This window comes from Sphaerodactylus townsendi, linkage group LG04 (assembly GCF_021028975.2).
Source record: "Sphaerodactylus townsendi isolate TG3544 linkage group LG04, MPM_Stown_v2.3, whole genome shotgun sequence".
NCBI classification, from domain to species: domain Eukaryota; kingdom Metazoa; phylum Chordata; class Lepidosauria; order Squamata; family Sphaerodactylidae; genus Sphaerodactylus; species Sphaerodactylus townsendi.
In genome coordinates this window covers 65,921,600-65,948,361 of record NC_059428.1, presented here as the reverse complement: position 1 = coordinate 65,948,361, position 26,762 = coordinate 65,921,600, and the positions used below count along the sequence as shown (strand labels likewise).

The 26,762-nt window shown below is 40.8% G+C and overlaps 2 protein-coding genes across 4 annotated transcripts in view; both read left to right on the top strand.

Moving 5' to 3' along the window:
• CRYZL1 (crystallin zeta like 1) overlaps nucleotides 1-7,741 on the top strand; it is a 32,710-nt gene extending 24,969 nt beyond the window's left edge. For both annotated transcript variants that reach the window (XM_048494387.1, XM_048494386.1), the window contains exons 10-13: nucleotides 1,409-1,527; nucleotides 2,898-3,003; nucleotides 4,541-4,586; nucleotides 7,368-7,741. In XM_048494387.1, coding sequence (XP_048350344.1) covers nucleotides 1,409-1,527; nucleotides 2,898-3,003; nucleotides 4,541-4,586; nucleotides 7,368-7,467 — 371 coding nt within the window. In that variant the 3' untranslated portion in view covers nucleotides 7,468-7,741. The remainder of the gene's footprint in view (nucleotides 1-1,408; nucleotides 1,528-2,897; nucleotides 3,004-4,540; nucleotides 4,587-7,367) is intronic.
• Nucleotides 7,742-9,577: 1,836 nt separating this feature from the next.
• On the top strand, nucleotides 9,578-22,655 carry DONSON (DNA replication fork stabilization factor DONSON). 2 transcript variants are annotated; one of them, XM_048495663.1, is made up of 10 exons: nucleotides 9,578-9,955; nucleotides 12,909-12,986; nucleotides 13,695-13,895; nucleotides 15,190-15,368; nucleotides 15,994-16,172; nucleotides 16,271-16,394; nucleotides 17,047-17,154; nucleotides 20,148-20,346; nucleotides 21,582-21,794; nucleotides 22,275-22,655. In XM_048495663.1, exons 1-10 carry the CDS (start codon nucleotides 9,638-9,640, stop codon nucleotides 22,410-22,412), a joined length of 1,737 nt encoding a protein of 578 aa, XP_048351620.1. In that variant the 5' UTR covers nucleotides 9,578-9,637; the 3' UTR covers nucleotides 22,413-22,655. The 2 variants fall into 2 exon arrangements, with proteins under 2 accessions (XP_048351620.1, XP_048351621.1); XM_048495664.1 differs by lacking the exon at nucleotides 12,909-12,986.
• Nucleotides 22,656-26,762: the final 4,107 nt, after the last annotated feature.

The following is a 26,762-nucleotide window of genomic DNA, read 5'->3' as shown; positions in this document are numbered from 1 at the left end:
TGCATACACAGACTGCTTTCAAAAGCTGGTTTCAGGACTAAAGTACACAGTATATTTGGCCACAGGTCGCATTGGCCCATCACACTTTACTTCAGGCACTTGGCAACTGAAGGGAATTTACCCAAGCCCTGCAGGGCATGATTGGGATAGAAACTCCAGCCTTCTCCCATCACATTTTTCATGAACCAAATCAGGTCATTGAGGGCATTGTTGATGCAGCCTGGCAACAGGACAAGAAGTGCCCCCCAATGCGTTTCTGCTCAGTAAAGTGGCGGGGGGAGGGAGGTAGATTGAAGCACCTTATTTGCTGGCATTGTTGTTCTTAGCTGGATTGGACCCTGAAGTGTTTAGGTAAGTTCCTGCAGCTGCCATGAGAGGGAGTCAGGACTGAACTCATTGCCAGATATATTGTGCAGTTTGTGTGCTCCAGAACCTGTCCTTCTCTGAGACACTGTTCAAGAGAACTGCAAACCAAGAAAGAATGTTCTAGAAGTGTGGCAGGTCTAACAGTGTTCAGGGATGGGACACTCAAGAAAGTACGACACTGAGAGTCCCATTTATGTGGCGACTCAGATACCTCCTCCTCATGGTGCTGATTGCTGTCTCCACTGCTACAATGGCAAGTGCCATTTTGGATTGCTTGGACACTTCAAAATTCTGACCAAGCTCTTGGTTCTCTATTTACCTCTTAATATTTTGAGGGAAACCCCTTTACAGTTTTTAAAGTAAACTGATTTTCCCTTTTTTCTCGGGGTGGGGGGGAGTGGGGGGTGGGTTTCCTTTGAATGTGTATAATTCTAAATTATAGTTGTGGCTAGCTCTATTTATACAGATTTTTTCATCTGGCTCCTGTCCATGCCAGACATGAGAAGAATTCCCGCCATTCTTCTGTCAACGTTATGCCATTTGCTCACTTCTGCAGACCTTAATCCATTCTCATTACTTCTTACCGAAATACCAGGAGAGAAGGATGAATGAGGGATCACACTAAAATCAACATGATATCCATGGAATGCAGGAGGAGATGAATCCAAGCTACTGATCCTTCTCCCCTTGTCCCAGTGAGGAATGCTACTTGCATCATTTCTTCAAATCTTATTCTGTATTCCCTAATGTCCATAAGGATGAGGAGAACAGTGATGAAGCTTAACCAAAGATCATGCTGGGCCCTGGGCTGCACAACTTTGCCAGTGGTTGTCAATAGCTATGAATCACCAGAAGTCAGGGAGATGAGCTAGGGAAACAATCCTTACGCATTATTTTCAGTTGAAATACCACAGAGCAAAAATGGAAGTCCATGCCAAATATTGATATAGGGTGCACAAAGGTGAATCCTGAATATATTAAAAAGAAGTTGTGAAGCTCTTAAATGCCATGCTTATTTTCTGAAGAAATGTGTTCTTTTCAGTGAGATTATACAGTAAGGAAAATGAAACAACTTCACAACAATTGCTACCACACAAACATGACATCATTATGCTGCTCAGTGTTGGAGGCCATTGGGTTACTACAGAAGAAAATCTTCAAGTAAGAATGGACAATTATTATGTACAGTAATTGCTAAATGTTGGTGTCAGACTTACTAATAATACTTAGCATCTAGTGGATGAAGGAAGGAGTACAGGGAGATAGGGGGATGGTCAATCAATAAATAGTATGAAACAGGGCATAAAAGAGGAGTAAAAGAGTCATGGAAAGTAGATCTTAAAGTAGAGGAGAAGTAGCCATATGAAGTAGAAAAGGGGATACTTTTCCACAGATAGGGAACAGCAAATCAGGAGAAGAAAAGAAGCAACGGTAGATGTACAGAAGGGAAGATAGGAAGGTTGCAGAGAAATGTCATGGAAGAGATGCAATCAGGACACAAGATGGAGAATTGTAGAAAACAGTTGTTGGTGAGATGGATCCTTTAATTTCAGTGGAAGTCATAGCTTCTGACATTCCCTTCTACCCTTTGAATCCTAGGAAAGCTGATTGCTCTTATGTGGGACCCTTGTGGACACAATTGTCAGGGGGATGTAGTGAGACAGGAGTGAAATTGTCTACTCCTTCCTGTTCCATCAGCTCACAAAGAGCACCTTCACCTTCTCCCTACTACATCCACGCAACCTGCATGTCTGTTAAGTCACACAGATACTGTGTCTCTGGGAATCAATTTTGTTAGAAGGTTCTGCTGTGTGAGAGGGGAACTTAAAAGTTCTTAGTTCTTCTGAAAGTGAGACGCAGCATATGAAGAAGCATCTATAAAGCAGTATTGATAGTATGTCCTTCCCTGCATACCAACATTTTGTCAAGTTTACAACCAGTTCTTACCTTGGAACATGAAGGCCTCCAGCACATAGCAAGTAGTATTTTCAGGTAATCTCTGTGCAAGCTATTTCTTAGAGAAGATAGGAAAGGGGCTACTGCAAAGGCAAATTAATTCAGAACTTTTTGAGAGCAAAAGGAGATCAAGAAACACATGCAGCCGCCTTCATGCCACACTGTACTTCCAGTCATGATTTTATGGAGGAAATTCATAATAACCAGTCCACTAATCATTGTTGCACTATTTAGCATAACCTTAGTGGGCAAAATAAAAAAGCATTCTGTATAATAACAAGGGGCACTTCATTTTAAATTGCCACTGTAGGATACATCCATTGTTGCAGTAGTGAATGATAAGTATTCTTGCATAATACTGACTAGTTTGATTCTTAGCAGATCATACATTTACTAAAAACAATAAACAAATTTAATACAGTATTTACTTTTACTTATTTCATTTTATTAAATGTGTACCCCCGCCGAATTCCTGATCACCTGTTAGGAGCAAATTTGTGTCAGTCCTCAAGATGTGCTTTGTTTATATTGTTTTGGATACAGTCATCAACTTGTTTTAATTTTTTGTTTTAAAGTTGGATCCTCCAGATAGTCATTGCCTTTTCCTCAAAGGTGCTACAGTCTCTTTTCTGAACGAAGAAGTATGGAATCTGTCAAATATGAAACAAGGAAAGTATCTTTATATCCTTTCTGTAGTGGAATGATTTACCTGAACTGAGTGGTAACAAAATGTATATACATTGGCATGCCATTATCAGAACATGTAAGTATTTTCTTAAATAGGTTTGTTGCAGACGTTCCTGTCTCTTTCTTGTGGTTACGAGCTTGGGATCAGTTAATTATGATTAAAACCAGTACAGATCTTAACTATGATCATGCAGCTTATTCTTAGACATGGTAAAAAGAATGGGCAGGCTACATTTGAACAACTTTACATTATTGTTATTTTAACTGTACTTTATACAGCTTGCCCTTTTATACTGGGAGACCTACAACATTACACTGAAAAGTTAATATTTTGGTTAAAATAGTCTATGAACATTAGCTACCTTCATTCTGAGAAATAAGGCCAGATATAAATAATGTAAACAAATAAATAAATGTTGAGAATATTTTAAATGGCCCTGTTTCATCTACCTCAGTCAGCAACCACACATCTGATATGCTGGCCATATAGAACAGAGAATGTGATTTTTATCCTAACATGTTTTTTTGCAGAAATTAAGCACATCTTATAAAGAGAGATACTTTACAGGCTTTTCCTCATTGTTTGGTTTTGTACATTTTCAGTCCAGCCTAGTGATGGGCTCAATGTGCTCTGCTCGGTTTACGTTTAACTGCAGCAGTTTTAATGACTACAATGTACAAGCAAGCAAGTAATTTTTAGGATAGTTCTTTTATGAGAGCATTCTATCACGTTTTGATTTTACATCAAGGTATACCACATCAATATGTCAGAAAAGTGTTTTCAGTGTTTTTGTGCATTTTCTATATGGTTTTAATAACGGTTTCTGCTAATTTATCCAGAATAGATGTTAAGCTAACTGACCAGTAATTTCCTAGGTCCCTTCTGGACCTCTTTTAAACAGTTGATATAGAGTTTGCCACTTTCCAGTCATCAGCCAGTTCAGTGAAATTCCAGACAGATAATACAGATAAAGCTTGATTGCCCCATTTTCAAAGAGATTCTTAGAGTCACTGTCTTGGTGTGTGTTAATAATTGCTGAACTAAAGAATCCTCATTAATGACAAACCATAATTATGCTTATACTAGACATCAGGTCTATTGAACTTATCTGAAATAAACTTGATGCATAGATTATCTTGCCCTCCTGCGCCTCACAAGTGGTGTCGTTAGTGTCAGGACTGCTGGCGAGAGAGGGAGTTTTTGCTGTCTACTCTAGAGGTCTCCCTCAATGCAGGACTTACTTTCTTGCAGCCAAGCCAAATGGCTTGTATTGATTTCTAGAAGAGAAAGTAAATGCTGCTTGTTGCATTGAAAGGCATGCTGCTGGTGGGTAAAGGAGTAAGATATGGGTTACTTGGTTGTTATTTAGTACAAAACACATTCCTGATGTTTTAAAATAAAAGTACTGTTTTTTTATTTATGACCAAATACATCCTATAAAAGAACTGCAATTTTGAGAGTACTGGCACAAGTGCAAGTTGAAGACCTGCCCACAAATATGTTGTTTTCCTTGACAGTCTTCTTATATACGCATTCTAGAAGATATAATGGAGAAGTTATCAAGTGGTGTTTTTAGGTATGACACGTTTCTGCAATGAAATAGGTCTCCACAAGTTATGAATTCATATAATCGCTATCGAGGCCAAATCAAAACTAAACCTAAAATTCTTATTTATTACTAGTGAGCCCGGCAACGTGTTGCTGTGGCAATTGTCCTTCTCATCACAGTCCGCAACCCACACAGATGTCCATGTAGGTCCAATGATCCCTAGCATAGCCTTTTGGGGTGGTCAAATGGAATCCCTCTTTCCCTTTTCAATGAACATCATTATATGGTGCTGTCTTGTTTTTTTAGTATAAGATAATCCTTTCCATTCCACAGCGGAACTGTCCAGAGTGCGAATCCTGTTGTCCATGAGGCTGGTTGACACGCACAGTCCTGGCTTGGGTAAGGCAGAACTGGGGCAAGCAGGCTATCCCAGTCAGGCAGCAGAGGCAGGGTGGTGAGGCGCTCAGATCGAGGCCAGCTCCCTCGGTTCTTAAAGGGCCACGTGCAAAAGAAGTGGAGCCGGTAGTGTTGGTTTGCCCCCACCCCGCGGATTTTCTTAGAAGAAAAAGGCAAACTCCAGCTCGCTTTTAGTAAAAGAGAGCTGTGGTGAATATGGGTGAGAAAGTGGGTGAGTGGTGGTTGGATGTGAGGGGGGGCAGATTGAGGTCTGTGAGGATGAGCTGGATGTGTATTGTGTGGTAGCAGTGGGTGAGGCACAGAGAGTGAAAGATACCTGCGTGTGAGGGGGGGGGAACCCCACCTGATGTCTCACACGGCAAAGTGTGTATGTGTTTCACTTCCACCTCCATGGCTCACTCACTCTAACAGTGCATTACTCTCATTTACTAGTGTTCTCACCTTGCTCATCTCTTTGCTCCATCTGCATCCTAACATCTCCTAAGCTCCCTCATACGCCAAGCCCTCAGGGCCACAGACAGACAGGCTGCAATTTAACATTCTAAGAGTGACAGCGTTAAACAGGAGGTGCAGCTTCATGGCCTGGGTGCTGCCAAAAAAGAAAAAAAAGACGTTTTACCTGGCTCTTAGGTATGCAGAACATTAATATTACTTCGGGCGCATTAATGAAGGTAACCTGGGATTACCTGCCCGCAACAGGAAGGAACGTCCTGTGAAAATTTGGGGGCGATCCGTCCAGCAGCTTCTGAGGGAGACCATCAGGGACAAACACACTGTTAGATTTTTATATAGATAGATAGGTGTTCATGTTTTTGTCTTCCCTGGAAGAACGATATTTGCAACTTTAAAACAGTCAAACTTGGTGTATTGGAAATAGCATCAATTCATTATTGTTAATTTTATGAAACAATGAATCTTTAGAAATGGAATTTTTTCCACAGCAAAATAAAACACTGGAAGAAAACCCACCTGACATCTTGAGGCAACAGGACTCAAGAGGGCCAGCATGGTGGCTAGAACGTCAAACTGTGTTGTGCTCCTAATTTGGGCAGCAGTTCTGTTAATTTCTTGCATCAGTTAGCTTGTTCCCTCTAACAGTAAAACTGGTGGCCCTTGCTGATCACGGACAAAGCCAGAAAGGACCACCAATGAACAACAGGGGTGTTTCTGCGTATCTGAACAACCCCAAGATATGCTGAACAATAGCTTTTTGTTTCTGTACCTTCACCCTTCCCAATGAGGACCTGAGTATGAATACTGCCTCATGCTGCCATGGAACTATAACAACAGACCTTCTATTCTGCCCATTGACCAGCTAATTGGAAGCAAACAATTTGCTGGTTATGTCTAGTAGCTAATTATGAGATTGGGAGGAGAAAAAAAATTGGTGGTATTGGAGAGTGAAAGGTGAGCAGAACACAATTTATTTTTTAAAAAAAAATTATTTTATTTCATCAAACTTATATGCTGCTGTCCCCCATAGGGCTAAGAGCGACTTACATTCAAGACTAAAATAAAATACATTAAAATACAGATACAATAAGAATACTAGACAAACTGCCCTGTAGCAAAACTGAAGATGAGACATTTTGAGCAATTGTAGTACTAGAGTTGGGGTATGTGGGAGTTGGAAAAAAGAGCTGCTTACTATAGGTCCCTTAAAGAGCGCTAGAGAGAAACATACTTCCAAAACATATCTCCAAGTTGTTTTCCTGTGGTTTGACAGAGTAAGGTGCTCTCCCAAAGCCCACTTATAGCTTCCATGCACTAAGGCATGATATTAGGAAATGCATGGTAATAGAGTTATTTGCACAGACAATGAAAATTGCTCTGGAACAACCTGTGTGTGTTCTCATATGGTAAAAGAAGCCTATTTGGCATCAGGCTTGTGTGCCTGTGCATGATATTGAAACAGCCTGCTTATTCTTGGGCTTTGTTCCCCATTCCATTTGCATGCTCAGAAGCACTGTGAAGTTAAATTAAAGTCACATGAGGCTTGTGTTCTGGTCAATACGTTTCTAATGGTAGATTGTATCAATAATTAATACTTTGCTAATAATGGTTAGCTTGTAGCATACTTGCCCTCTGAATTATGACTGTCATTGTGTTTGAGAATTCAGACAAATGCAAGAATGGAAAAGTTTTATTATTCTCAAAGGCAATAAAAATTGTAATCTTTGAAACTAGAAATGCATGTGATATATTGAACATCTGCTTTCTGTTTGCTGTGTTTCTTTGTATGGTTACAGGGAATCTAGCCAAAGTATAACACATTCATTATCCTTAAGCAGGAAGGTTTGCACTACTAAAAAGTAAAGTCTGTGGCAATATTGAAATGTCTTTTTTTCAACTGAGCATACATTCCAGACACGTCTAATTGTTTTCTTTTAGGCCTCGTGTGGATGAACCAGTCCCATTGTATGAAGCTAAAGTTTCTATGGAAATGGTTCAGAAGAATCAAGCAAGAAAACGACAAGTTGTCCAGCTGTAAAGCACAAATTCCTAGCTTCTGAGGTTGCATGAGGTATAGCATTATGCGCTTTTGTATAGTGTATATGTATAAAATAGTGATAATTGAATGAATAAATCTTTCGGTAATGATGCAGCTACTGTTTTAAGATTCTTTGTAAATCTTGGGGAGAAATGTGAGATTTTATATCAGAGCTTTCATTTTGCCTGTACCCATGTTTAAAATATAAAATTGAGTCTTAATCTTCTCTCGCTCACCTCACCCTGGAAATAAAATATTTGTCTTGAAGAGGCAATGTTTGTTTTTGCTGTAATTCTTTTTATATTTGGTAGTATTTTTGTTTTACCAGGACGTATGCATACCATGAAGCCAAGAGGGGAGAAAATCCTATTAAAATTAAGATAGGGTGTGACTGGAAAACTATTCCATTGGAAAGAACTTCTGGAAGTGGTTTCTTAAACTGATCATTATGGTTTTGCTATGTCTTTTCTGATTCTCCTGTGATATTATTACTGTTTTAGTAGTTTTAATATAAGAATGGCACAAACAGGGACGGAGCAGATGTGCCATCTCCACAGATATTCCTGGCGGTTCAATAAGGTAAAATAAATGCTAAACTTGCCTGCTGTGCTGAAAAGGCCCTATCCATCCAATGGGTTACGCCTGCCTTTTTGCTGTTGTAATCGACACCAGCAAAAGGGGTGTTCCTGGACTGGAAGGCCTGAGGAAACTGACTGAAGTCAGCTCTGCCCCTGGCAAAACCTCCATCAGTTCCAGTTAAGGCTCCTGCTCCAAAGGAGTGCCAGCAAAGGAGTGTCAATGTAGTGCCCCCTGCACCAGCTTACATGCCACTCATACTGTATGGAGTGGCAATGACAACACCATCTCCAGTGTACCCCCACTCCCGCTGTGGATTACACTGTAACTCAGGAACAAAATCTCAACTCAAACTTAAAATCCTTTTTAACGTTCACTACAATTTTGCTTCACTTTCACATAGGCTTAAAAAGAAACATGGAAGACTTGCTGGTAATCAAAGGAGTGTGATTCAGTTCTGCTGTATAACATCTGGTATCTCACATTCATTCCATGGCTCACAGAGAACCATATTTGCAACTATCATAAACCAAAAGATTCATATGACTACTGTGTGTCCTGTGTGCCACCCCACCCAATGCACAAATCCAATAATATAACTAATACTGTGATAATAATCTTCTAAAAATTAAATCTGAGTACGTAGGTTTGTCTCTCTCTTTCAGTGCTGAACCTATGTGCTCTTGCTGTCTTCCGCTGTATTCATACTCTCTCCAAGGTACAATACTCACAGCTTAGATGAGACTAAGATGGCAAAGGTTTGTTTGCCTCCTTCGAGGGAGAAAGTAAGAAGCTCAGGTAATTGGGACAACTGCATATACGCCTAAAGCTCTCTTGTACTGAGTCAGGACATTGATCTACCAGGATAAATACTGCCTACTCTGACTTGCAGGGGTTCAAGGATTTTACATCACCTACTGTAACTTATTTTTACTGGAGATTCCAGGATTCAACCTGGGAATTTTTTCATCCAAAGCAGAAGCGCTATCAATGAGCAACAGTTCATGCATTATCTTTTTCATGCAGCTCTTCTTGATGCTGAACCACTTTCAAAATTCGGTTTGCACTTGATGAAGTTACAAGTGAACAGACTGTTCTGTCCAACATTGTCAAATATCCTATATAATGCATGTAGGCTCTGGGAGGAAGAAGGGGATGGGATTTTGAGGCGACTGATGGCTGGAATGCAGAATTCTGTGCTGTTCTGGAAGCATCGTGGCTGAGAAACAACCAATAAAAGCATACTTTCTATTATTTCTAAAATACCGTTCTCAAGGGTTTTAACAGCCCCTAGTGTTTTGAAGTACTTTTATTTTATTAGCCCCTTCTTGCTTTTACGCCGCCTTTCAGTTTTGAAGCCAACGCTCGAATTCAAATTATGTAAATAATGAGGAGAAAAAACTATGGGGGCGCGCAACTATAAGGCGGCAGAAGGGAAGCGCGAGTAGGGAAGCTCAGCAGACAATGGATTGGCTAGTCGAGCAGGAGAAACGGAGCGCCCGCCTACAGGTGGAGCCTCCATCCTTACGCGCCAAATTCGCTTCCCGGCTGGCGAGAGAGTTTCTTCTTTCGGTGCTTTTCCCCCGCCGCCGCCATGCGCTCGGTGGTCCCCGACTATTCACCAGGCTTCAAGAAGCCCCCCCAGATGTTGCGTCTGAAGCGGAAAAGGCTTCGGAGGAGGGAGCCGACCCCTTCCCCCGGACAGTCCCCCGCGGCGCCTTCTTCCAGCCTCCTTGCAGACGGCGCTCTCTTCCCTCGGCCCTTTCCCGGCACCCGCAGGCGCAACCCCTTCTCGAGGCTGGAGAATAGTCCGGGGCCCGGCGGCCAGAGTGTTTCTCCAACGCAGGAAGGAACAGAGAAGGAGCCACCAGCCTCTGGAAACGATGCACGTAATGCATGCTTCAGTGAAGAGGTAAGGGAGGACGCTTCTGCGACGGGCGGCTCCAGGAAACTGCCAGTCTCTTCTTCTTTGACTCTCTGTTTTAGTTCTGACACCAGGGCCAGGGGAAGGCTTTTTTGCGTCCTTGGCAAGGTTGACTAATGTGGAGCTCCCACCACCACCACCACCACTAACTAACCATTTTTTATAAACAGATGTCTCGTTGAGCAAATGAAAAGCACAAAACTTGAAGTTGGTAAAAAAAAAATTTACATTTGCGAGAATAAGTAATAAAATAATCGTAAATGTTCCTTCTTAAATGCAACACAGTTTTAGCATGCAAATTGTTTTGAATTATCCTGTGAATTGTGTTGTTAAAATTTGTCTCTTGAATTGGTTCTGGAGGGTTTTCTGGGCTGCGTGGCTGTGGTCTGGTGGATTTTGTTCCTAACGTTTCGCCTGCATCTGTGGCTGGCACCTTCAGAGGTGTATCACAGAGAAAAGTCTGTTTCTCACTGTGTCTAAGTGAGAAGGGAAAGTTTAGTGTGGTATATTGTCCATGTCCCAGGGTGGGGAACCAATCAACCAAACACTTAACGACTGGTTCCCCACCCTGGGACATGGACAATATACCACACTAAACTTTCCCTTCTCACTTAGACACAGTGAGAAACAGACTTTTCTCTGTGATACACCTCTGAAGATGCCAGCCACAGATGCAGGCGAAACGTTAGGAACAAAATCCACCAGACCACAGCCACGCAGCCCAGAAAACCCTCCAGAACCAGTTGAATCCGGCCATGAAAGCCTTCGACAATACATTGTCTCTTGAATGTTTTAATTTCATGCACATCAAAATCTCATTTTGTGTCCCTTTTCCTTTGCAAATTTTGTCACCCATTCCTTCAGATTCAAGTGCTGTTGTGTTCAACTGATGTAGTTGCCAAATCAAGTAGTCTATTTTGAAGCATTGTTTAGCGTATGCAATTTTTAAAAAAAGTTTTAGCATTGAGAAACTACATTCAGCACTTTCCCCTGACACCATGTGAGAGAGATCCTTGGCGCTCATAGACTTTGGGAGTCTTTAAGCTAATGCTATAAGTTCACAGCTCAGATCTTCAGCATCAGTATTTTTCTTTCCATTGTTCATCAATGATTTTTCCATATTCTTGCAGGCCTTGAGCATCTTCAGTAGATTTTTATGTGTATCATACAGAAAGCCAGATAGGGAATTATATTGTTATAGATGCTGGATTCTCTTTTCAACAGCTTGTATGGCCATGTCTAAAACATAGAATCATAGAGCTGGAAGAAACCTCAAGGGCCATCAAGTCCAACCCCCTGCAATGCAGGAACACACAATCAAAGCACTCCTGACAGATGGCCATACAGAGAAATATGTTAAATAAAACTGAAGAAACTAGTTGCTTCCAGACAACACTTAGGGGCATAATTGACTACCAAGTTTAAAGAGTGAGAATTGCAGGGCAGACAAAAAAAGGCATGTGGATTTATGTCCAGGACTCTCCTTTGTCTTTCATGTTACTCCCATTATCATAAACTTGACCACACAGATTCTCTAGTGATAATCCAATTTGCTCAAGCTGTCCCAAGCAGATCTTCTGTCATAAGGGCACCTTTCGTCTCCTTTAGTGGAACAAATCCCAAGAAATGTGTTTTTAACAAAACCTCAGGCTCAGATGTCTCATTGTCTGATGGTTTGATTACACTGACCTAACACCCAGTCATTGTCATTTGTTCAATATGATTAACATCAGGTGTGCAGTCCAGAATAACTGCATGGTAAAAGCGTCTACTTTATATCACCTACTAAAAGCTGCATTAAGCTCATGTTGGATGTCTTTTCCTACATTGTGAATCATTGTTTCTTCATCTTTAACTCTGCGCAAATGTTCATTCATGATAGGATCAAAAAGGATTAAATATTTTACAAACGTCAAGAAAATTCTATTGTTAATACTGTTCAACTTTTCATTTGTACCACAGCATGCCAAGTTTTGCATGCTCAGAACTCTGGCCAGAGCAATCAAACATTCCAAGATTTGTTGCCTATATTGTTCCTCTCTGTGTTTTATTGAAATATCTCCAAATTGTGAAACTTCTGTCTTAGAGTTTATAGAGTTTATATCATTTGTAGTAGGAACACCACGTACAGTTTCCCCAGTGGTAGTTTCAGTAAGGGTATAATCAAATTCTTTACTTGCTTTATGTGTACAAAGGTATTTCCAAATAACCCCTCTTGCTTTGCTTACTTTTTAGTGGTTTTCATCTTTTGTTTGTAGAACTGAGCTCCAGATGGTCACTTTTTTATCAATCATAGCTGCATTTTTAAAAATAAACTAGCCTGTATAAAACTGCCACGCCACGCCACGCCCCACCCCCCCCCCAAATGCCAGTTCTTTGCTCTTTAGAGGTTTGCATCCCAGGTGGCCACCAGTTGGCCTAGTAATAGCAACAGCCTTGCCTGCAGCTTCTTTTTCCCTGGCAGGCAGGCATGTGTTGATATATCTTAATAGTACTGAAAATACTTTGAGACATATCAGAAGAGAAGAGATTGGGTAACAATTTAAGCCACCATCTAGATGCCTATAATCCTGGAATCCGAGTTTATCTCAGGATTGAGGTTGAGACTTGCAAAAAAAGATTTCTAATAGTCATTTGATAATTATCAAGTATTGAAAACATTTTTGCCAGTAGTCTTAAGACTATAACTGTGCAGCTTCATTTTACAGATTCTAGAGGAATCTCCTTATATAATGCATACTGAATTCAAATAGTTACTGAGTTACTGAACATTTAGTGTATTCATTGTATGTTGCCTATTTCATTAATTAATTAATTAATTAAAGCATTTCAATAAAAACAGGTCTAGTAAATAATTAAATACTAAACTATGTTAAGTAGTCCCACTAACAATAGCAAGTATGCTCATACAATAACAGATGCAGTTTACATTTTTTTCTAGTTCTTAAATAGTCTTCAGGAGGGCCTGCCCATTGCGAAGGAAGTGTTTTATGAAACATCAGCTCCAGCTTTAATCAGTGTAAGTATCTCTGCAACTGCTAGATGTTTGAGGATATTTGAAATTTTATCTCAGCCACATACTGCTGTATATGCAGGAGCCTTTTTATGTGCAAGTCATGTTACAAGCAGAGACCTGCATTCTTGAGACAACTCTGCACATCTGAGAATGCATATATGGTTCCAGTTGGATCTAGCCCTCTTTGTGCCAAAGCATGAGATCAGAACTTACCCAGTATGTAACTTTTCTGGTGGCTCTGCTGGGTAAACTACTGTCTCCTTAAGGGAGGAGAATAAGTACATTGAATAATTTATTTGTAGTTTATATGCCCTATGTTTAAATAGACATTAATATAAACCTGTTTTTTTAAATGACATGTTTTACCACAGTAATGGTGCCATTTCAATAATATCTCCTTTTTTAATTGGTCCATTTTTCTTTTTATTAGAGGATGCTTGACCTGTCCAGTACTAGAAAGTTTCTTATTTCTTATTTTTTCTCTCAGCGGCTTTCCTTCTCTCTTCTGTTTTAGTAAGCTAGTCCTATGAAGCAAGTCTTCCTCTTTTTAGATTGCAAACTCTGGTTGAAAGCTAAAACTGATGATCATTGCTGTCTGTGTATGTCTACTCTGTGCTTCATGTTCATAAGGGAGTTCCTTCCAATTATTTAACTGACGCCATTAATAAGGCACCTGCTTCCTTGTAACTTTAAATATTTGTGTTTTGAAAGGACCTACATCAGACCACTTCCCATACTAAAGTTTCTTCACCAAGTTATGAATTTCCTGCAGATTGGAGCATTAAAACTCGTCTTCTCTTGAAATCTTCCCATTCATTCTCATGGGCAGATCATTTAAAAGCACAAGAAGAATCTCAAGGATTTGTCCAGCATTGTAGAGCAACATCAATAAACCTGCCTCAAAGTATTCAGGTAAGTTATTCTGTTTAATGGACGATTGTGAAGACTGAGATCCCATCAAATTTAAGATGGAAAGAAACAAAGGGTACTTGTGCAATTTGTCCATTAAATCTCCTTGTTTGCAGAACTAAAAAAGTGTGATAAGATATGATTTATTATACTATGCACCTTTTGGACTGTTAAAAAACCTTGGCATTAGAGGAAGACTATGAAATTGTATTTTCATATTCTGTCTAATAAATGTCATAGGATAGAAACATATTCCCATATTAAATAGTTCTTATCCTCCTCTTTAAGAGAATACCTGCTTCTAATTGTGTGAATATTGCTGTAACGGCCAGATGTAATGCACTCCCCACCGCCTTGTTTTATGGCCCATTACAGAATATTCCAACTCATGAAGAGTCTGTCCCTATTGTCCGAAAATGCCTGAAACTCTTGTACATATCCTTTTTATTTGCCCCCAGTACTCAATGTTAAGATGCATCATTCCTGTCCTTGAGTGTGACTCTAAGGCCCTTTCCGCACAAATGTGGAAGCGGTTGTGTCGGCGTACTCGACGCCGACCCGACGATGCTAGGACCGTCCGCATGGACGGTCCTAGAAAGAGCCGGGCAGCCAGCGCTACATGAGCGCCAGCCGGCGTGTCCTCAGACCTCTGGCGTCGCGAGGAACGTAGGGGACCGCGCCCACAGGCCCTGCGCCGCCTGCTCCAGCCGCGAGAGAGGGGCAGGGGGCGTGTCCCCAGGCCTTGGCAGCGCGCAGGAGGCCCCGGGACAAGGTAAGTACAGGGAGCGAGCGGGGAAGCGCCGGGTGGCAGCGGCTTCCAGCCGGCGTTTCCCGAACAAGTGCGCTTCCGAGCGCACTGGGGAAACACCGGCATGGGGATGGGAGGGCTGTGACTCTGCGGCATACCTGGTATTTAATGCCCGGCAATGGCCTGGGGATGGCGTTTTTTGCCGTCCCCTGCCGCCTTCCTTTATAATAACCCGATCTTGCGGAAAGGGCCTAAGCCAAAGAACCTTTATAATTTAAAGATGATACAATTGCTGGACTATGGCCATCATGAGGACACTGAAAGCATCACAACCTTTTTATTGCAAGTGCTTAAGATCCGTGACTCGTCACCTTAATGACACCAATTTTTACTTCATGTCTGTTCTGTATTAAGCAGCAGATTTTAAAATCATTTTGTATTCTACTTAATGCCTAATAAAGGTTTTGTTGTTGTAGTTGAATATTTCTGTAAGTATTTTTGAACTTGTAAACACATTTCTTCATGTAACTTAACATTATACGATCTTAGGAACCAAAACTCTCCACGGAACTTAGATGTGCTTTCCAGCAAAGCCTTGTATATTGGCTTCATCCTTTCCTGCCATGGCTACAGTTATTTCCTCGCATTGGGGCAGACAGAAAAATCGCTGGAAAATATAGTGCTTGGTCTCATGATGAAGCACTGCAGCAAGTTCTCATGAGTGAATGGTAAGGTGAAATGAAACACCTATTCAAGTAACAATGGAAAAATACCTTGTGGGAGAAGCAGTTTTGGGCATAATAATGGCAGGTTGTGGAAAAGGTTAAACACTTCTCTCAAAGTAAAAGTTTAAGAGCTGCTGTTATAAAAACATTCCTGCAAGACAGATTGTTGTTATGGTGCTGAGTAAAATAGTGGCTTGCTTATGGCTACTGGGCAAGTTCATTGCTAAGGTTAGATCTGAATCTGGGACTTTCCCATTCATAATCTGTGGCATCCATAGTACACTATTTAACTACTTTTATAGTTTGTATGGCTTTGCACCTTTCCATGCAACCACTATGCTACGGAGTACATGTTGACAGAGCTGATGTGTCTTCAAGATAAGAATATGTACTGTGCTAACTAAATTATACTTATTCTCTGAAAGCGCAATGCTTTTCTGTTTATCTGTTGTGACTGCTTGATGAATTGTAATTTTGAGAATGCCACAGACTTTTACAGGATGATGTATAAGTGTTGAAAGGCTATGGCCCTTGAGTCAGTATTTTTTATTTTAACTATTAGATAACCCGTGTTTTGTTGCTTCCAAATGAGGCTGATCAGTTCTGTATGATGTTTCTTAATCTGCAGGTCTCTCAGTTTTACCTCGCTTTATAATCTGCTGAGAGCCAGACTGTGCCCTTATTTCTACGTTTGCACTTACCAGTTCACTGTACTGTTCCGTGCAGCAGGGCTTGGTGGAAATGATAAGATCACAGCATTGATTTCTCCCACAACCAGAGGTTTAAGAGAAGCCATGAAAAATGACGGTACGAGAGACCTATCTTTCAAAGTCTCAATGATTTACTAAGCCCTCTAGCATTTAGCTAACATGTATGCTGATAGTTTGTTTTTCTTCCTTTTCCAGGTATTGAATTTGAGTTACCTTTCCAAGAAACTAAAAAAAGAAAATGTTATTCTTCAGCATCCCACTTAGAAACAGGACTTGCTAGTGATTCTGAGATGATAGATAAGGATGCTGAAAATGATGAGTAAGTAACAAAATCATCTAAATTTGGTTATTGAGGTGTTGGATCCGGTGAAGCAAGTAGACCTTTCCCTTCACCTAGCAGTCTTTGCAGATCTCATGGTCAGTGTTTCAGGAGTCCTGCAGGCAATGCACACAGCATCATGTGAAGTAGAATGGGGTGGCATAACTCATCCTCATCCATCACAGCCAGAAGAAGAGCATAGAGTTGTGGTGTCCACCCAGTTTTCCTTTCTTAACATCAGCTCTCCCAGCACATCTGGTTCACTGTGCTCCTGTGACTCCTGTCAACTTTTCAGAACTCAAGGGGACTACTGGCAGAAAGAGCTGGTGGGGAAAAAATCCAACCCTTTCCTTTTGTATTTTTCTAATACTCAACTGAGTTTCTCATTCAACTTCAATTTTAAAAACATGTTCACTTGCATAACAAGCATATCAAAAGGTTTGCTATGGCATAAACGGCATAAAACGCACTTTTGAATTACCAGAAATGTAAATTATTTTTGATGGGTAGAAAATTCTGGCGCCTCTTCAGAGAATAGGGCAAATATTCTTGGCCTTTTTCTCATCTGATTTTCTTCTTGTAATACTTATTGTATTTCATCAGAAATCTAACTTGTTTGATTTGATTTTTACAATGGTATTTCATTGCTTAGGGAACGAGTAATAAGTAGTGGCGATGATGATGAAGAGGGATTTTCATGGTTACAAGAGATGGGCGTTCAAGACAAAATCAAACAGCCAGATGCAATTAATATCAAACTGTATCCTTTGAGGCAAGACATTCCTTTAAACAGGAATTTATAGCTACTTATGTGGTTCATTATGTGGTAGCCAAAATTAATTTGCATGAGCAGTTAAAGTTACTGGGGATGATCACTTGGTGATAGTTCCACACTGCATGTACTATGATCATTTACTAAATTCATTAGGAAATGAATATGCACCTGTAAAAAAATTTCAGGATAGTTAAGAGCTGACAGAAAAGTAATGCGTTCCTTCTGCTATTTCCTGGCCCTGTGTTAATTGATCAGCAGAGAGGAAACTAAATGGAAACCTTTGATATAATAAGGAAGGATGTTTAGATATTTATTTATAAACAACAAAGTATTTTTCACTTCATGAACAATTATGCTTTCTCCAGTTAACTTAAAGTTGTTACTTCATACTAAATAAGAGTAATTGACGCTCCAGAATAAATGTGTTGCTTTGCAAAAAAAAAATGGTGTCAGTTTTGTCGTTTCATGATAATTAATATCTGATTCACATTCAAAACTGTAACATTGTACACATGAATTATTACAATTATGACTAGAACAATTTGTCCAGCCTTATGGCTGCCATAGTCTGATATTAGCTGAACATCAGCCTTTTTAACGCTTTAGAAGTCCTTCAAAGGGGTGGGTAGTGTGGTGGCCAAGTTTGCGGATGATATTAAATTATGTAGAGTAGTGAGAATCACAAAGGATTGCGAAGAGCTCCAAGTGGACCTTGATAAATTAGATGAGTGGGCTAAGAAATGGCAAATGCAGTTCAGTGTAGCAAAATGTAAATTGATGCACATAGCGGCAAAAAATCCAAACGTCACATACACGCTACAGGGGTCAGTGCTATCAGTCACAGACCAGGAAAGCATTTGGGCGTCTCAGTTGATAGTTCCATGGGAGTGTCAACTCAATGCATGGCAGCTGTGAAAAAGGCAAACTCTATGCTGGGGATCATTAGGAAAGGAATTGATAATAAAACTGCAAAGTTTGTCATGCCCTTATATAAAGCAGTGGTGCGACCGCACTTGGAGTACTGTGTTCAGTTCTGGTCGCCACATCTCAAAAAGGATATCGAAGAGATAGAAAAAGTACAGAGAAGGACAACGAGGATGATTGAGGGACTGGAACACCTTCCTTATGAGGAGAGGCTGCAATGTTTGGGACTCTTTAGTTTGGAGAGGAGACAACTGAGGGGGGATATGATTGTAGTCTATAAAATTATGCATGGGGTAGAAAATGTTGACAGAGATAAATTTTTCTCTCTTTCTCACAATACTAAAACCAGGGGGCATTCATTGAAAATGCTGGGGGGAAGAATTAGGACTAATAAAAGGAAACATTTCTTCATGCAACGCATGATTGATGTTTGAAATATGCTGCTATAGGAGGTGGTGATGGCCACTAACCTGGATAGCTTTAAAAGGGACTTGGACAGATTAATGGAGGAGAAGTCGATCTATGGCTACTAATCTTGATCCTCCTTGATCTGAGATGGCAAATGCCTTAGTAGACCAGGTGCTCAGGAGCAGCAGCAGCAAGCGGCCATTGCTTTCACATCCTGCATGTGAGCTCCCAAAGGCATCTGGTGGGCCACTGCGAGTAGCAGAGTGCTGGACTAGATAAACTCTGGTCTGATCCAGCTGGCTCTTTCTTATGTTCTTAAATACATCTGATGATGGCTTCACTCCAGCCATTTTGGTTTAATGTGTTCGAGTGGCGGCGTTAGTCAGGCAAGGGCAGAGTATCAGATTTAATAAAATAACAATTAAATAAAAAGCTGTATTGAGGTTATTCACAGACAACAAAAATGTCTTTATAATTGATATGGTATTGACTGGCAAAACCGCCTTTTGTGTGTTAGACAATTGCAAGAGAGACTAGGTTCTAGTAAACTTCAAACTTTACTTCAATCTTTTAACCAACCTAAACTGCTACTCAAGAACAGGGGAGAAATCATCTTCAGAATGCTCAGATTCAGTACATGAACCAAAATACACTGAACCAAATTTATTTTGGAGTTTAATAACTTATTTAATGTGAAGTTAAAAATTAAGTTAATATGGAGAAAGCATCATTCATGAAGTGGGAAATACTTTATTGTTTATAATATATGTAAAAATATTTACATAAGCATTCTACCTTGTTATATCAAAGAATTCCATTTCGTCTCCTCACAGATGATCCCTTTTCTTGTTTTTGAAACTGTACTGTTCTGTTGTTTGATTTAGTGTATTAATTGAGGCATCCTTTCTCCACTTCCTTCCCTTTTCCCTTCATAACATCCCATTTTCTCCCTCTTCTCTCTGCTTGATTTCTCCTTATACTTGCTCATACACATATGTGCAAACTGCCCAGACAGCCTCAACAAGAAAAGAGAGGGGTCATTCCAGAGTCACTGGGCAACAGAATGCTTGGTGTGGCCACAAGTACCTTCTCTGCCCCCTACCACTGAGGATATACCATGGCATTGCAAGGGGAAGCTATGTGTCTTTGTGGGCCTTGCCCACAAGATCTCTACACATTTTCTGCAGCAGTAGTCATATGTATAAAAACACACACACTCCTACTCGGGCTTTGTGCCTTTACAATATGCACATGTGAAAAAAATTTTATTTAACTATTTCCTGGTAGAAAAAGCAGGCTCTTCACATGTGCACACTTTCACCACAGTCTTTATGAGTGGCCCACTTATTGAGGTAACCAGGGGACATCTTTACTGAGGGAAGGCACTTCTGCTGATAAAGGCTCTCCCTATAGCATATGGAGTTCCTCCTATTCTATAGGACCAGGGACCCTCAGGAATAGAATGAGGTCTGCACTGAGAGAAAGAATCAGCAACTTTGCTTGCCTTTTCAGCATAAGGATATATTAAGCACGTCTTTGCTTTGTAACAGCATATGAAATTAAATGTAAATATAACCTTGTAGAGTTTTGATGGTGTTATATCTACTTCCCTTCTTTCCATGAATTTTTCCTTGATTCCTTTGTAGCTGTAAAGAAAGGAGAGGGCTACAGCTAGATCACAAACCTGAATCTGTTGCTCTGGTGCAAGGAACAAACACTTTCACTTTACTTAACTTCTTGATGAACTGTAAAAGTTTAGTGGCTTCTGCCGGCCCTCAGGCTGGAATTCCTCCCACGCTGCTGTCTCCAATTGCTTTTAGAGGAGCAACAATGCAGACGCTCAAGGTAAAAAAGCAGAGTCATGTGATATTTTTTTCCTTTAAATGTTGTGTATACCAGACCCTTTCAGCTTTCGTTGTGTTAGGTTCTATGAATCCCTTCTTCCAGTGGAACATGCCTGTTTGGCTGGAGAAAAGCTTTTAATGGAACAGTTTAATAGAATTCAACTCATTAACTTTATCAACTGGAATCTAATAATGCTCATTAAAGTTTACATTCCTGTTTGATCTAATTTACTATGGACTGTATCCTGCCACTCCACTCAGGTAAAGGAAGCCACTGGCTGAAGGGACTCTTGATTTTGCTGCACTAGAATAAGCTGGGGATAGGAAGACTCACATTTGCCTCTTACCTATAATGGTAGTATGTTTATATGAGACAAAACAACTACAGTATTTAGTATAATGTAAGATCAATTTTTCCCCACATATGCATAAAAGAGGGTCTCTGTACATTTGCATACAAGTTAGTTATGTAGTGATTAAGAGTAGTGGACTCTTATCTGGTGAACTGTTTTTCCCCCACTCCTACATATGAGGCCTGCTGGGTGACCTTGGGCTAGTCACAGTTCTCTCAGAACTCTCAGCCCCACATACCTCACAAGATGTCAGATGGAAAGGAATGAGTTTGCAAGCCACTTTGAGACACTTTATGGTTGAGAAAAGTGGGGTATACATCCAAACGTTTCGTCTTCTATTGACCCTGCAAATTTAGCTATCATTTTTGTTTTCATTTAGTTAATTCAGATCTTGCAAGCAGGGGTGGGCAACCAATCCCTATCATTTGGGACTTTACTCATTCTGATTTACTCATTCTGATTGTAATTTAAGTGAGTATTTTAAAAGAGAGTAGCACTTGGAAGCAGATAAACTCTGATATTTTATTTCCCACAACTATCTTCTTGTGTAACTATGACAATACCCACATACTCATGTTTTAGCCTTTCTTGTATAGATTTGCCCGTACATCTGCTTTCCATTCTGTAGTGGGCGTCAGAACTCTGGCCTGCTGCTGCTCCAGCATCCCTTCCTTCAGGTTGGTAGGTAGTTTCTTTTCCTACCTAGGAAAAGTACTTACGGCTACAGGTGTTAATTTTCTTCCTCCTTTTCCCGTATTATCAGTTTATGTTTTTCTGTAAGTAGACATTGTCCACGTTGCATCTCTCCTTCAACTCTTCAAAGACTGATGGTTGATTTTAAAATCTCTGAATTTTTATGCCATATTCAACATTTTGTTCACAGGCTCGAAGCATAAATGTGAAAGCACAAGTTCATTCCCAATACAAAGATATATTTAGCTTGGAGATTGTGGGCCCCATCATGCCTCATTCTTTGCATTCTTTGTCAATGTTGCTCAAAATTGCTCAAAAGGGAGCTTTTTCTGCTATGTGTTACACACATGACCCAACAGCAGTGTTCAATGCAGTCACCAGCAATGAGAACAGCATAACAAAAGTAAGTTGATTCTGCTAGTATCTAAATTTGGGGCAGTGGAGGAGTGAATACTTGTAAAATCTTGGAGTCTTGATTGGATACTTGTAGATGAAGGGTCAAACTATATCTGATTATGCCCTCATGGAGGCTACAAGGATATTGCCACTATTTTAAAGTCATTTGAAAATTCTACAAGAACCTGATCGTAATCAAGCCCACAGAGCAGCATTCTTGTTTCCTTGCGGGGTGTGGTACACAGCCATTTTGGCACTTAATAAGGAATGAAGAGGAACACGAGTGCCTCAATCCACTGTGCTGCAAGTCTGTTCAGAACTGGGCCCTTGACTTTAAAATGGCAGCAGCAGCCATGAGGACACCATCACATCTAGTTTTGGCAAAATAATCTAATGATCCAGATGAAATTGCATGTTATCCAGTGAATTAATGTAGTAGCATTTCAAATTAAGGTGTTCGATGTCTTACAAATATGACTTTTCACAGGAATCCCTGAGCAAAGACCTTAGTAGGACCGGACTACATCCCCGCACCTTGAATCAACTGGCACTCTCTCCAACATTAGGGAAGTCTTGTATACGGGTCTTAGAAATGAATAATTATATCTATACCTGGAAGTCCTAAGTAATGTCACTCAACACAGTAAGTTGCAATTAGTGTCTTCTGAACTCTTATGTTGCTGTTATGCCCATCTAAAACAGCATCGCAGGAAGAACATTCCGTTTATGAAATTGTAGGCTAATTCTACAATGTGGCTTAACTTTCATAATGACTTGGTCAAGTTCATTTGTTGTGTGTAGTTTAATATAACCACTGCCTCTTGAAATCAAACAGCTGTATATATTTTTAAATAAACTTTATAAGGAACCTTGTGCCTTTTCCTTATTTTACAAAACTGACCACTTGCTGAAATTTCTGGCTAACAAAAAGAGATCTATGATAATTCTACAGGATTTTAAATGGATTGTAGCTGCTGAGGTTGCAAGTACCAAGAAAAACTAGATTTTTTTCCCTAACCTTTCCCTTGTGCCATCTCTTTCCTCCCTGTTGCCTTCCTAAGCTGCTTTTACCTTGCTGAGGGAAAAGATATTTGTTTTCATATGGAAATAGCTCAGAAAGGTTAAAAGCACTGAGTGCAAAATGCAAAAATTAAGTCATGCATCAGAATTGATCTAGAACCGTGATGGTGAACCTATGGCACGGGTGCCCAAGGCGGCACTCAGAACCGTCTCTGTGGGCACACATGCCATCATCTCCCCCTTCCCTCCTCGCCCAGCCAGAGGAGACTGGCAGCAAATGTGTTGGGAGTTACGCTGCATAGGCTGGCTGTGCACAAGGTGCTCTGCCGGCTGCGGCTGAGCTTCAGGGAGGTCCTCTTGAGTCGACCTGATTTGCTGTAAGTACCATCTACCACCCCACAAGTACCCCCCCCCCCCATAAAGCTTGGGAGACTGGAGGCTGGCACTCTTTTCTTGGCATGTAACTTTTGGGACCAAACTAAAACTTTGGGGGTAGGATTAAAAAGCAGCAGTCCGGGTGAGGGACTTCCACTGGGAGGAGTGTGTCTGCCAAGAGCAGGGCAGGCACAGTGGTGGGATTCAGGTGCTCGCCTCGATTGGAGTGAACTGTTTGTTTAGGGCCCCCCTCCCCTGGGAGAGGGAGTGATGAGGCTTTTAGTGCCTGGAAGCCCAGGGCAGGCAGAAGAGATCTTCCAAAGTCCCTATGCTCACAACGCCAATCCCGTTCCCACAGGATCAAAGTACAAAGGACAAAAGGCCTTTCACACTGATAAAGAACTGAGCTAAACCAGGCCCCGACCAACTGGCAGGAAAGGGAGAGGAGCATCCCTTCCCCACCCCCCTTGTCAGAATTAGGGCCATTCTGACAGAGGAAAATGTGGGATAGAGATCCATTTCAAAATATTCTCCATGCTTTTATTTTTCTGTTCCTGTTGCATTTTTGTGGGAAGTCAAGTGCTGTGATGATATGTGAAGGAAAAACCGCAGATCAGATGGCTGCTCCACCAATTTAGCTTTCCTGAAGTTATCCCACCCCTTGCACAGCATTCTTGCTTAGGATTGCCTTCCTTGACTTCCTTTTTAATTCTATTTTGTGATGTTGGGGTTATTGGGTTTCAGAAAGTGAATGTTTTACTTAACTCTCCCCCTGCACCCCTTCCCCCGCCAGGCCCCCAGTGTGATAATAGTGTAATTATTTCAGGAAGATTATTAGCATTAAACTTCAGACCTACTTTTGGGGAAGCAGTGTAGGTAACCCTATTAAGCTCTGTTAAACCCCACTGATTTTCATGCGAAAAACTAAAGTGTGATCCTTTACCTGGGAGTGAGCTTGGTTGCTGGCAATGGGGCTTGCTTCTGAGTAAACCCTCCTAGGGTTGTGATTCACCCATTCAAAGCGTTGCACGGTTGCTTCAAAGGAAAGACACTGACTACCACCAAGCTTACTGCCGAGTAATGCGCACCTTGGAGCCAACTGTTTTTTCTAAATTAAAACCTCAGTATTCAGGATAAATTGCAGTGTTGGCACTTTGCAATAAATAAGTGAGTTTTGGGTTGCAGTTTGGGCACTCAGTCTTGAAAAGGTTCGCCATCACTGATCTAGAACCTACAGCATCACTGCTTATTTGAAGACGAATGATAGCAGATGCTTTCTGGCTGTTAAGATAGAGGGTGTGGTTTTTTTGACTGAACTACAAGTTCTTGTTCAATATTTTCCTAACGAGCAACATAACCACCCCAAATGACAGAGATTTACCAGGGAAGACTGACTGCTGGTGACAAAGGGAGAGGTTGTGTATTTCTTGCTTTTACTATTTGTTGGCATCAGTTACAGGAACATTAGCAAACCTGGTGTGGCAACTTAAGCAGCCATTCTTTCATTACAAAAAGGAAGAGTCAGTTCTCATGTGTTAATTTAGTGCAACTGGGGTGAGAACTGTTGGATGTTAACCACCTTGAACATACTAATGGAAAGGCTATTCAAGCTGAAGGGAATCTGTTCTGTGAGTTCAGAACTGGGGACCTACGCGAACCAAGATTGCAATCTGAGATTGCCCACCAACAAAATCCCTTCCTGAAAGGGGCAGGTGATCCTTTTATCATTTTCAGCTTTTAAAAACTTCCCAGTGTATTTTTTAAAATTTCAGAGTATCAATTAGTTGCTTTCCATTACAGGGCTGGAAATTATCAACATCCCAAATACTTCAACACAAATTATAGTATCACCTATTTATTCACAAAGCAGATTTATTCCACTCTGGTACATTTCATTTTCAGTTCTATAAATTGCCCTTCATTGTGTGGTGCTATATATATTTTAATATTTTTCAAAGGTGAGTGTGAAAGCTGTGTCTTATGCAAGACTTGGTTTTCTGTAGAGCAAGCACGATTAAGATATTTGTGCTAGCAACATTTCTACAAAATACACCCTTGGGTAGCTTAAGTAGAATAGTTTGAGAACCAGCATTCCTATTTACTTTTGAAATAAATACTATAGCCATGGGCTACCTTTACTACACTTTCACTGCAAAACGTGTATCACTGTAGTGATACAACAAAATAGAGAAACTACTATTTTTCAGTAAATCCCTGTTACCCTTCAGGGGACCCATGAAAACAGATATTGACAGACTCCATCTTTAATCAAATCATGACAGGAATTGCCATAAAATCCCATCTGATGATATAGCCTGTGAGAAGCTGCCACACCCCTCCATCAGAAAATTGCTTTGTGACTCCATGGATCTCCCCACACTCAAACCAAAGTAATGACTGGCATTGGGGTTATGAAAACTCATAAGATTGTTTCATCCCAGGACTGACCCTCTATCATTGCAACTTTTGACTATGCTTCTTGCCATCTGCCAACCTCATTTGGCCACTAAGATAGCTCCTTTCACCACCCCCCACCCTCCCCCCCAAAAATCCCATGCTTTGGCCCTCCTATTCCTTCTTCCTTTTCTAGCTAGCTAGCCAGACGCTCCCATCACTCTACAACTTTCTCCCTTCTGCATTGTCTTTCCTTGGGGAATACTAACAGCAGGTACATTATGGCCAACGCTGGTATTGTATAATTGCTTTTTATATTCTGGATGTTCATTACATTGTATCTTGACATTTTTCTCCTTGCCTTTCTGCCTGTAATGTGCCCAACAGTGTCTCAGAAGGTTTTTTCATTCCCTAGTATTTTCCAGATATCACCCAAGGAATGTACCTGTGTATATAAAGATCAAGGATCCCAAACCAGGGTGTGGGAGATATACAGCAAAATGTCACACACAGGCTGATTCCACACAAGGCATCTTGCTCCACCCTTCCCACTGCCATACATGCCTTCCCCCTCACCCCCCCTCCATGTTGCCAGCTCCTCCTTCTCTAAACACTCATATCAATGTACTGATATAACAGCATTGGTTTTTGCATGGAACAGCACAAGCAAGGTCTGTTTCTGGTTCCAGCCCACCATTCCCACACTGCTTCTGCCATCCTTGATGAGTGGGAGGGTTTTAAAATTTTTTCCAGACAAGCCTGTTTTTAAAAACAAGCAGCTCTCCTGAGGCAGAGGGGGGGGGGGAGAGTGGCAGGGAAGGGAGGGAGAATATCAGCTCTAGCATTGGGACTACTGAATGTTATGAGACATGTGCCTTTAAGAGGGGCAGTGTTAAGAGAACCAGGAAACAGGCCTGTTGAGACTAGCTGCAGGTTAGGATTGGGCTGCCTCCTTTCATGTAAACAGAGAAACATGAGGAAACAATACTTCAAGCCCACTACGCAGCTAAAAAGCCTGAGGCAAGTGTTCCATAATGGGCCATAGATACTATTCTCTCCATTTCCCAGCTTAACACCCCTGAATTTAAACCATTATATACAGGACAGAAAAAACAGGCTCAACATTTTGTTTTCTTTTACTTAGAATGAGACGGTAATATGACTGAGTACTAAAAAAATCCTGCAG